The 12,080-nt window shown below is 44.3% G+C and overlaps 1 protein-coding gene across 5 annotated transcripts; it reads left to right on the forward strand.

The window, feature by feature from the left end:
• Positions 1 to 67: 67 nt before the first annotated feature.
• Positions 68 to 11,416, forward strand: CCNL2 (cyclin L2). Of its 5 annotated transcripts, XM_059716659.1 has the most exons (11): positions 1,261 to 1,641; positions 1,925 to 1,999; positions 2,299 to 2,408; positions 2,757 to 2,877; positions 4,140 to 4,204; positions 7,121 to 7,220; positions 7,309 to 7,413; positions 7,625 to 7,766; positions 8,324 to 8,441; positions 8,531 to 8,623; positions 10,013 to 11,416. In XM_059716659.1, the coding sequence occupies exons 1-11, from the start codon at positions 1,276 to 1,278 to the stop codon at positions 10,365 to 10,367; spliced, it is 1,650 nt and encodes a 549-aa protein (XP_059572642.1). In that variant the 5' UTR covers positions 1,261 to 1,275; the 3' UTR covers positions 10,368 to 11,416. The 5 variants fall into 5 exon arrangements, with proteins under 5 accessions (XP_059572643.1, XP_059572642.1, XP_019349388.1 ...); XM_019493843.2 differs by lacking the exons at positions 1,261 to 1,641; positions 1,925 to 1,999; positions 2,299 to 2,408; positions 2,757 to 2,877; positions 4,140 to 4,204 and adding an exon at positions 4,211 to 6,806; XM_019493842.2 differs by lacking the exons at positions 1,261 to 1,641; positions 1,925 to 1,999; positions 2,299 to 2,408; positions 2,757 to 2,877; positions 4,140 to 4,204 and adding an exon at positions 4,211 to 5,055 and having other exon boundaries at positions 6,451 to 7,220.
• The last annotated feature ends 664 nt before the right edge of the window (positions 11,417 to 12,080 follow it).

Below are 12,080 nucleotides of genomic sequence, written 5' to 3' on the forward strand. Positions count from 1 at the left end.
GTTGCATTACAATAAAAGGTACTTGCAGAAATCTGATAACTACTACAGATGAAAGTAGCCAATCAGATATGTTGCACCTGCCAAATTGAAGGTTTATGTTGAAAAGCTGTGGCTTAAAAGTATGATACATAAGAAATAGCTGCTGAAACTTAGTGAAAGGAAAGCTTTTAATATATTAGACTTGGTATTGTTAACACTCCGGCCACTAGATCACATGTAAAATAAGTCACTTAAACATTTTATTGAAAAAAAAAAAAAAAATTACCAAAAATCTGCGGTATGAAAAGACAAAGTAATATAGTCAATGATGCAGTTCCTTCTTAAGTGGCAAGATGAATTGATGTTTAAATTAACGGCCAGACAGACTTAGAAGCTATTTTAATTGAAACTAACACAGAAACTTTTAGGATGTCTAGGAAGTGAGTTTGGTATCCAGGGTGTAGCCGTGTTGGTCTAGAGCAAAAAGCAATCGGGACTTGTGGTAGAATTGATATCTTTTATTACACCAACAAGATTTTTTGCCAAAAAAAATTCTTCAATTGCAAGCTTTCGGGCACAAACACCCTTCATCGGGCATCGGAGAAAAGATTGCAAAAGTTCTCCTGGGTAGAAATGAAAGTTCGCATTTCGGAGGATTTCACAGAGGAGTCGATGGTGGCAGTCAGGGGCGGGGGACACAAGCTGTCACGCGAGAGGGTGATAGCTCGACCCCTATTCTTAAAACCCGAGGAACAAGTTTGCTTCGTAGCGTCTTTTACTGGACTGGCTGTAAAGTGTGGAGAGGCGACGGGGCGTTCGGAAAATTTGGCTCCCGACCGACCCTGTAAGCTGTTGCAGCGCCCGTCAACCTCCTAGCAGACGGGTTGCTTGCTTCTCACTCGGTGTTTGAGCGGAAGCCGTTCTCTCGCACCACGGCGGAGGGGGGTGGACGCCAATCCCTGCCCTCCAGTGCAATCTCCCTCTGCCCAGCCCTGGGGGCCTGATGCCACAAGAGGAGGCAAAACTGTGGGTTCAATGCAGGCAGGACTGCGTGTTTCACGCTGGAGTGGCCTGTTGCACACTGAGGCCAGGCTGGACCCTGCCTGCTGGCTTGGGTGTGTGGTGGGTAGGCCCAAAAAGGGGGAGGGGAGACCGGAAGTGAAGCTCAGGCACCCGGAACTTCCGGCCGTTCCACCCCATTCGAATTCCCAACGGGTGCGTCACACCGCTCACGTCAGCACGCAGCCTCGGCGCGGCAGCAGCCAATGAGCGCGGGCGGCCCGGCGCGTTTGGCCAATGGGCGGCGAGCGAGGGCGGGCGCCGAGCGCCGAGGCACCTCCCGGCGGGCAGGCTGCGCAGACGAGGCGTCGGCAGCGCCACAAGATGGCGGCGGCGGCGGCAGCGGGCAGCGCGGCGGCGGCAGCCGGGGCGGCCCCGGGCGTTGGGGGCCTGCCCGCGGCGCCGGGCCCCGGCGCGGTGCTGATCGGGGACCGGCTGTACTCGGGGGTGCTGATCACGCTGGAGAACTGCCTGCTGCCCGAGACCACGCTGCGCTTCACGCCCTCCATGAGCAGCGGCCTGGATGCCGACACCGAGACCGAGCTGCGCGTCACGGGCTGCGAGCTCATCCAGGCCGCCGGCATCCTGCTGCGCCTGCCGCAGGTGAGCCGGCCCGGCCGGGCCCCACTGCGCCGCCGCGGCCTGCCGGGGAGCGCCCGGCCGCTGTCGTCATCGGCTGCGTCACGCCTGGCAGCGGCCCGGCCCTGCGTCACAGCCGGTGGCGCTTCCTGGCAGGCCTAAGCCGGCTCCTGGGGGCAGGGGGGGGCTGCACCTTCCCTTAAACACTCCTTTTCGGGGCTCGCCCGTTCCCAGCAGCGTTTGTTCAGCGCTGGCCGGATGCGACACCAACACACGAGTGCAAATGTCATGTCTTTTTGCTCCCCAGGTGGCCATGGCTACGGGACAGGTGCTCTTCCAGCGCTTCTTCTACACCAAGTCCTTCGTGAAGCATTCCATGGAGGTAAGGAGCCCGGCCCGCTCCTGCCCGTTTAAGTAGCCAGGCTTGTAGCCAGGTGCAAGGCCCTTCCCCAGCCCCATGTCCAGCAAATCCACGTGTGGGTTTCCCACGGAAACCTGTAGACGTTGTTTAGTCGAGCTCAGTCTTACGTATCCGCGTTACTGCTGGCAGCGATCGTGCCAGATTTTTGAATGCTTCTGCGCATGCCGTTTTGTTCTCTCGCTGCCGGGCCTCCGCTAAACGTTCGGGTCGGTCGTAGAATCGAAGCCAAACGTCGATATGTTGCCCTGTTTCTATTCCAGCACGTGTCAATGGCGTGTGTTCATCTGGCATCTAAAATCGAAGAAGCGCCGAGGCGCATCAGGGATGTGATTAATGTGTTTCATCGCCTTCGACATTTACGAGAAAAAAAGTAAGCTCGGAGTCTGGATTATAGCGTTCGGGGCTCGTTGCTTTCTTCAGTTTTGATACGGAGACGCTGAATGTTATGGCCTGAATGCAGCGTGTCTCTGTCAGTGCTGCCGTTCCTACTGGGACAGCTTCTGGGGAAGTAGGAATACATTGGGGAAACAAACCCTTGCTTGAGGAGGTAAAAACGTAAAACGAGTTCAGGAAATCTAGAAAGGATCTCAACCAGATACCTCCTTGTATCATAAATATTTGTGTTTCAAAATGCAGGAAAGAGTTCAATGTGCACTTGTATCCAATATAAGATTAATGCCTGTTCGTCTTACTTGATGGCATCTAACATTTTTTTCAGAAAACCTGTACCTCTAATACTAGATCAAGAGTATGTTAATTTGAAGAACCAAATCATAAAGGCGGAAAGAAGAGTTTTAAAGGAATTGGGGTTCTGCGTCCATGTAAAGCACCCACATAAGGTTTGTATTGCATTTGGTTAATATATTAAAATACATGTTTATCTTGCACTGCCCACTTCAAAAAGACAAAACCTGGATGAAAGCTGTTTGCTCGGCATGATGCCACTGTAGTGATCTTAGTGAAGTTAGTTTACTATGATCTTGCTATCTTGTTTCTCATTCAAGAGATTCTTACTAGTGGGTCTTATCTCGCTGGTGAGTGAAGACTGGAGGTGGATGCAGATGTTAAGTACTGGTTAGACATAACTGTACTTGGATCTTCCCTGAGTCTTAGCATGAAAACAGCTTGTTGTTGTATGAGCAGGTAACCTTGGTATTAAAATACAAGCAACTCTGTCTAAGGCTGTCAAATGACTGATACTTCATAAAATAAATCCTAGCTTTCTAGGATGACAAATTTGTCACTGCTAATGGGGTGACTATCCGTCCTTTCTAGAAGCCTGCGCATGCTGCTCCTGCATTTCTCATTTAGTCAGTCACTTGTGTCATGTAAAGAACTACCCCTTTCTTTTGCACCCTAAATATATATTTTCCATCTTGAAACATCGAAATACTGCTGCAAAGCCCTAACTGGTGCAACAGGTCAAACACGGGAGATGAAATGCTCCTTGTTTTAACAAGTCACCGCTTTTGTCCTTAACACTACCCACAGTAAGCATGGGTAAGGAAGTTTCTGTGCTTTCAGAACTTGTCACACTCCGTTCAGGTCTCTCGCCTTGCCACTGCGGTCTGATTTTTGTCACAAGACTTGAGGGGCTCTGATCACAGGACTGAGCATACCTCCAACTGCTGACTCCTGTGACTTTTTTCCATATGTAGATCAAAGAGAATTTTTGTTTGCCTTGCAAGCTGCATGGGCACAAAAGAAAAAGTTGACTAAGCTTCTTCCCAGTGGATTTGAAGTGTGGTGTTTGCCGCTTGATCCTGCTGGCACCTATAAAAGAATGTGGAGCTCTGTAGGAAAACCGCATCTATTTTGAAAACTGAGTTGAAAGCAAGTCTTCTAGTTGACTAAAATGATGCCCGACTTTGGAAGATGCCCTATTAGGAAGATCTTCCACACAAACCTTTGCGGCCTGTTTTTTTTCCCCCTCTTCTGGAAGACAGGAGCTGCATGGGTAAATACTAGGCATTTGCGCGCACGTTCTTTACGGATACTTAGCACCTAGGACAGAATAGCAGATGCCTCATGGATGCCCCTCTGAGTTAAATACTTGGCTCTCAAGATTCCTGGTAATAATTTGATAACCCATATCTTCCAGATAATCGTTATGTACCTTCAGGTATTAGAATGTGAACGTAACCAACACCTGGTCCAGACTTCATGGTAAGTTGATTTTTCTTGTTCTAAGAGACCAGCAGGGGCAGTGGCAGAAATATGTCATTTGAGGCACTCTGGGCAACATTTGCTTTAGCCCGCTACTGTGTCCATGAGTAATCCACTCCAGTGTTTCCTGGGGTGCCTCAACCTACTACCCAATTGTTGATCGGCCTGTCAGTTTCAGGCACTGTCTTTAAATGGTAAGGTAGCTTTAAACCCTCACCCCTTGCTCTATCTTCCCTTCTCTCCTATCATTCATCCTCCCTTTGAAGCGAATGTGTTCAGTGGTTATTTCTTGGTAAATCACACATGCAGTTCTAGTCCTTTCCTGATGTTCTTCGTTCCCAATACTTGGTCTGTTGATTGCAACAAGTGCATCGAACTCTCAGCACACATCTTAAAACAAGATGTGTTTTGATTCACGTGGATAATCCAAGATGTCGGCTCCTAAGACTGGAAAAGCTCACTGTTTTACATTTGTCACGAACAGTCTTCTGCTTGCCCCGTCTGCTTTCACTATAGTGAAAGCAACTCACTTGGGGATGGGTATTTCATGTAAAATTCCAGGTCTCGATTTTTAACAAATTGGTAATTGGTATAACAATGCCGTTAATTAAAATTGGGGTAATGAACCTAACGATCATATTTCTGCTGACTGAACTGTCTGGTACTGTGCCCTGTTTGGTAGAGAACCTATTTTGACTTTTCTTTTCTGTACTCTTTTAATCAAAGGGTAGCCTCTGAGGGTAAGTGACTAAGACTTCTCCTCTGCTGCCCAAGCGCTATGGTGCAGGGATAGCTGCCGTCTTCAGTCAAACCAAAGCAGGCTCTACAAAGAGAAGGCTGACTCTAGACAGGTGGTATATATACGATAGTATAGTAACTGGCCAACTGCTGCTTGTGCTTATCCTTTTGACTGTTTTTATTGTTCATTTTTTGTTGTTGTGCCTTTTGGATTCTTGTACATTTTTAGAACTTGATTGTCAACATTTTGAAACCTGCTAATGTTAAGTTTCTAGGACTGTGTTAAAACCGCTGTACTACCTTCACAGTGCAAAAAGCCATTTTAAGATGAGACTTGAGTCTTATGGGATGGGGGGAGGGAATGCATTAAGTGATTAAAAACTGTGATAGACTTCATTTTTTTTTTGCCATAATTTGTGTATATTATCTAATCTGACATTTATGATGAAAGTTTACAGTTCAGAATTAAGGGTAGTTAATGCCACGGGATGTTTCTCCCACTACTGGATTAAGTAGTGTTAATGCATGCAGAATTTATATAAAAACTGGGGGTTTTAGATGCTGATATTCTGCCTGTTCGGGATGGGAAGAAGTAACCATAGTAAAGCAATGTTCCAGCCTTTAAAATGTATTTGGGACACGGGTTTTTATACATATATAAATGTGCTCATGGTGGTTGCTCCAGTTTCTGAAAAGTGGGTATCCAGTATAAACGATTATTGAAATGTGGTAGTTTTCCAGCATTGCTGTTTCTAAACTATTGTAACAAGAATTCATTCCTGTGTACACCCAGACCCAGAGCCCGATGATCGAGTGCACAGGTAGCAGCCTGTGAGCATGCTGTGTTGTTAGCTTGGCAATTATGAAACACGAATCGTCCTTCTTTGGAATGCTGCGGTTCCTACTGTCCACCTAAGTGTCATCATCTTCTTAACAAAATTGATTTGTTGTGGCATTATCTTTCCTCAAAAGCCAGGTGTCAAGGTGCAAGATAAACTAATAGTTTTTGCTCCTACTTTTCCACGGTCACAGTCATTCTGTTAGGACTGAGATGTAGGAAAGGTCCTCATGCCTATGTATATACCTTTTTCAGTTGTTGCAGTGGAATTCACAAGCATCTCCTATTTGCTCTCTAAATACAATTTTCTGTAAGCACAATTTACATGGGCTCTGGGGTGGGTGTCCTTGGGGTAGTGAATCCTTGTATCCTGGGTACCCACATGGTCAGTTTTGGACTTCATTCTGAATGCTTGTTGCAGAAGTATACAAAGGCCTTTGTTCTGGGCTGAATTCAGACATTACCATCTGATATCCTGCCTGAAAGAAATGTTATGTTCTTTTTAAAAAGCTTAACCCAATTGAGCATTTTATTTGCCTAACTAATTTAAAGTACAAAGTACTTGCATCTGAATTTAGGGTTTTAGAATTACACTTTTTTTAAAATGTACTGACTGTGGAATATGTGCAATATCTTACAGTTTTCTCATACTGTGAATATTCATTTTAAGCAACCTTGTTGAAATGGGACAGTTTGGAAATGATACTTTCATATGCCAAAGAAGAGGAGATCTGCCCGAAACTGAGCCTTCTTCAGCATTGATGTTCCTCAAAGCACAGATTTCTTCTACGGCTACTTTTTTACATCAAAATGGATTCTGTTCTGGATGATGTCTTGCTGATGGAGAATTGACACGTTGCCACGTGAACCGTACTGTGGATGTGGGCACGAGCTGCATTGGATTGCTTTTCCCAGAAGAACTCCTTTGGAATCTGTGGCTTTGAGTGGCACCCTGCGTCTACATGTTTCTCCACATATGGGATTGAGCCTAGATTGCTATAACTGAGTACTTTTACAGATTATATTGTATGTTGCCTCTACACAAACTTTTGTTCATTGCATGAGAGCAGGCCAGTAGATCTAGAGGAAAGAAAAGTGAAGTTAAAATTGGTTCTCTTTCATAACAGTTATCACAACAGCCAGTCAGTCATTAACTTAACTCCCAACCCCTTGTTCCTTCTACTTGAGGGATCTTTTAGTAGACTAATTTAACTTCTCTTTAGATTCACAGGAGCATAGACCTTAACTATAGTAATTGAATGCATAGCAAAGTAGTTCTTGTAGAGTTAAAGAGAGTAGAATGCAGGGCATAGCAATTTTCCCCCTTACTTGTTTTTCAGGAATTACATGAATGATAGCCTGCGAACGGATGTCTTTGTCAGATTCCAGCCAGAAAGCATTGCCTGTGCCTGCATATACCTTGCAGCAAGGACACTGGAGGTGAGGTTTTTTCAGTTGCTTAATGTAAAAACTTAAGTTTCTGTTTCTTCAAAAAGTCAGAAAGCTAATAGTCTGTGACATCTTACAGATTCCACTTCCCAATCGTCCTCACTGGTTTCTACTGTTTGGAGCAACAGAGGAGGAAATTCAAGAGATTTGTTTAAAGATTCTGAAGCTCTACACTCAGAAAAAGGTTTGTATGCGTACGCCAGCATGAGATCAGTATAGACAACATTTTGTCATAAATTGAGGCAAGTTATCATCCGATTGAAACCTTTTGTAAAATTCCAATGAAGTGGGATGCAGACCCCCAGAGTTGTATCTCTTGCTCTTGGTCTATGTGGTAAATAGGTAGTTTAAATGCAACTAAGTGGAGAGTTGACCTCTTCCATTTGCATTTGTAGGTTGACTTACCTTATCTGGAAAGCAAAGTAGAAAAGAAAAAGCTAGCCCTCGAAGAAGCAAAAGCCCAAGCGAAGGGTCTGATACCAGACGGAACCCCCAGTTTGGATACGACATCAGGATTTTCTCCTCTTCCTAAAACTGGTTGGTGTTGTTCACATGTGTAAAATATGCTCCTTTGCCCTTTATCTCAAGGACATTATATCCATTATATCTCTAATGGATATAATGTCCTGTCAGTTACCGAGTAGAGATCATCTCAGTGAGGCTGTGTCCAGTTGCCTGCGGTATTCCAGTTAATGGCACATTAGGCTGTTTGCCTGCCAAATGATTATGTGAGCTGTTCTTTGTTGAGTGGGCTAGATGGACGCTTGGCTTCATCCCATTCAGCAACAGTTCTCTTGTTAACACTTTTAGCATGTAAGAAATACAACATGAAAATCTTAATTTTAATGGGACGAGCAGGCAAACCAGTTTCAGATGGAGAAGGTTTCGTGTTCTGTTCTCAAATAATTTATGCTGCAGCAATTTTCATACCTGTAAGTAAAGGAAGGAAAGTGGCTTTGTATGAAAGAATTATTTCAGGCCATGAAGGCAGGTGCCTGCCATTCTATAATTTGTTTGCTCTCTAAAGCCTGGTAGTTTATTCATATCCATAGCCACATATATATAGCTTTCTTTATTTATTTTTGTGCTTCCAGAGTCTCCAAAAGATGGCAAAGGGAACAAACCTTCACCACTTCCTGTCCAGGCAATGAAGAATGCCAAAAGAAAAATGGAGGGAGCAAAAAGAACAAATCCTAACAGCCCAGTGAATGGGTAAGGCTCTGCATCCAGTGGAGACTGTTTAGTTTTGGTTTGGGAGTTTTTTGGTTCAGTCTAAACCACTTGTCCTTTGTCCTTCTCAGTATTCAGAAAGGGGGAGAAAGTAGAAGCCGGAGTGGCAGTCGAGAGCAGAGTTACTCAAGGTCACCCTCGCGATCAGCATCCCCTAAGCACAGGTATGTGCTGCAGTGGGCAGGTATGCACAGAAGTATTTCTCCACGCTTGTGTTGAAAACTAGCAGCCAATGGCAATTCCAGAGTGGGCCTTTGGAGAGTGGCAAAGGGCTCGACTGAGGCAACAATTCAAGCTGGCAACAAATTGAACTGTTCAGAAGGGCTGTAGAGTAGCCAGTCAGGTTCAAGTACGCATGTGGTCAGTGGAATGAAGGTCTATGAATGACAGGTTATTTCTGAACAAGTCTCCTGCCTTGTGTGTGCTCCTAGTCCTTTCTACTGGCTTAAATGACAAAAACATGTTTGTGCTTCTGTGATTACCCTTGCTGTAGACACAGCAGAGCAGCAGCACAAGGATCTGGATTCTGTTTGGTCTTCCAAGTCAAGGGAATTCCTTTGTTTGTACTTGTGCCAAAGATACCAAACCGTGCAGCTGCACAAGTAGAATTCGAGTTTTAGAACGTGGCTAGAAAAACCTCTTGCTAGTGATCTACAGGCCAGGGACAAGATGACTTCAGACATTCAGCTCAAGTTTTCAGAAATACACATTAGAAAAACACTTCTTATATTTAGAACTGGAATGAAGTTGACCCTTAATTTTCCACTAAAGCTCTGCTATAAAGATCAGACAGCTTGATAAATGTAATAGGAGGCTTTGCATTCTTACTAAAAAGATTTTGGGGAAATAGCGTCTTCAGTTTGTCAGTGGCTGTGCTTTTTACCCACTGTCCAGTACATGAAGTGCCAGTTAGCTTCCTGCAGGACGGAGAGAATAGGCAATATCTATTTGCTCAGCTTTATAAGCATAGGGATATAAAATACTGCTTCATAGTTAAATTTGTAGGCAAAATGCTACTCAAATCTTTTGCTTCAGTCAGGTTTGTGCTACAGCCTTGAAATGGGTGAGCAGTAAAATATACTCTGATTGTCAGTGGGTGGCCAAAACCAAAGTTAAGATCCGCTAATCTACATAGACGTAGACGTTTTGCTGAGTCGGATAATTAAGGGGTTATTCAGATATATTTAGAGACGGTTCTATTCTTATAAGACTTATGTGAGGCAGCTTTCAACCTGAATATTGGCTCTGCTAGATAATAGCTTCTCTCCCAGGAGAGGGGGATTTTAAGAGATGTTAAAGGATAACATCTATTTAAATTCAGACTTCATCTGAAAATGTTACATAATTAATCTTACAAATAATTCCCAATGTCTGCTATAACTAAAAGATTGGATGGCTTTTTGAGTATGTTTTGGTCTTGGCAGCATTAGCTGGATCTAGTTAGTCCAGTACGTCCACCTGGGTGTGGGTACATCTGCGATGTTAATAGCACTCGGGGTATTGACATGGGCATGGGTTGCTAAGAACCTTCTGCTTTTGCTTTCTTCTTATAGAAAAAGTGAAAGCTACTCTACATCCAGCGGTTCCAAATCTCATAGCCGCTCCAGGAGTCGCAGCGATTCTCCCCCAAGACAGTTCAACCATGGTGCTAGTTACAAAGGCTCCAAGATGAGGAGTTACAAAAAGTCCAAGGACTACAAATACTCGGCGCACAAGCCAAGGAAGTCCCGTAGCAGGAGCTCATCGCGTTCCAGGAGCCGATCACGGGAGCGCTCCGATCACTCGGGGAAGTACAAGAAGAAGAGCCACTACTACCGCAATCACCGGCACGAGCGTTCCCGCTCCTATGAGCGCACAGGCCATCGCTATGACCGGGACCACCCCGGCCACAGCAGGCACAGGAGATGAGCAGTAAGGGGGTCTCTTTCCTTTGCACTGCAAAAAGAGCTCACCACCCTCCCCCTTGCCCTACTTTTAGCTCTTGCAGCTTAAGGATAACCTGGCTCACAAACCACTGAATTCCAGTGAGCTTCACTCATAGCTGCTAACTCTTACTTGTTAGCATGAATCCAAAGGAAAGATATCAACAGATCTGTGGTTCTGGAAGATTTGATGTGGTAAATGCCTTGGTGGCTCTTGCTGCTTGGAGCATCTGGTAACACTGAAGAGTCCTCCTGTTGCAGTGGGTGCTTCTGTGCTTGCTCTTTGGGAAGGGGTGCGTTAACATACAGTAGTGCAATGCTATGTTACTATACTGTCAGACTCAAAGAATGGAGAGCAAAAATTTCCTCACTTGGCAGTGGAGCTGTCTGCTGCTCAGCCTCTCCTAACTGGCTGTGAAAGCTCATGTTTGCTGAGAACCATTGGAGTGGCTTGGTGCTAACAAAGCTCTCTTCGTACTGACTCTATTATGTTGTACAAATAGAAAGTGATTTTTTTTTTTTTTTGTAGAATTGATGCCTATATTAGGTTCTCCGTGTGTATATATTTTGCAGTGTTGAGCAGTACAATATGGGAAAATGGCCTTATTAGCCCTTACACTTTATTCACAATGTAAATAAGCATTTGTTTCATACCAGTGAAGGCTATATACTGAAAACTCAAAACTTGAACGCTCAGTTTAAAACTTGTGTAGAAATTCTGATAAATGTGAAAGTATCTAGCTCCATGTATTGAAAGTAGTATATTTTTTATCCGTGCAATGCTGCGTGCAGGTCACCAGCTCGTAAATAGAAGTTTCATATATATACATTTTATGTGGTTTGAATAACTCTATACTCAGGATCTTTGACACTCTGAAGAAAATGGTAGTTTGTCAATCTGCTTGCTTGTTTAAAAACAGAAGGTGTTTGAAAAATTGTACACAGCCCAGCAGTATCCGTTTTAGTGGTATATCTGAGCTGGTCTATCCTCCCGTGCGCTCTAATTTCATTAAAGTATTGGATTTTGTATTAAAACTGCTTGATGTCAGTCTCTGAATTGCGGTTGTCTTGTAAGCTATATCGCCATGTCTAAGCTTTAGGGGGAAAATGCCTGAACCTTGAATAAGATAAATGAGTAAATCGCAGCAGTTGTAGTTTTAAACTGAAACAAGTGACTCATCTCAGTTTTTTAAAATAGCTTTGAACTGATGTTCTAGCCAATGGTTGTGGGGGTGGGGTGAGTAATAGTAAAAATTACTATTCCCTTTTAAAAGCTACATGACTAGAATCTCTGAGAGAGCTTTCATCACCGCTTTAGGTAATACATCTTGCATAAGAAGAGATTTGGTTTCCAGTCTCTTGAAAGAAAATAACAATTTTTCTAAGCTTCTGACCACTGATTTGGGATGGGTGGAAGGGGTAGCTTTCATGGTGCTTAGATACAGATGAGTGTGATTTACTGCTCTTCATACCCTCAAATGCATAGCATTTATCTACTTGGGTTTCTCATCAGGTGTGTGCTGCCTGCACTTCCTTCTACAGCAATCTGGTGATGGGTCTCTTGACTATTTCCCAAGGTTTGGGGCTTTCTTTGCAGCCTCTAAGCACCTTTTCAGCAGTATTGCCCAGTAATAGTGATCCAATTAAAGTTCCTCGTTCTAGTATTTCAGACTGGAATGGGGGAAGCAGTGAAATGAAA

Source organism: Alligator mississippiensis, chromosome 13 (genome assembly GCF_030867095.1).
Source record: "Alligator mississippiensis isolate rAllMis1 chromosome 13, rAllMis1, whole genome shotgun sequence".
Lineage (NCBI taxonomy): Eukaryota > Metazoa > Chordata > Crocodylia > Alligatoridae > Alligator > Alligator mississippiensis.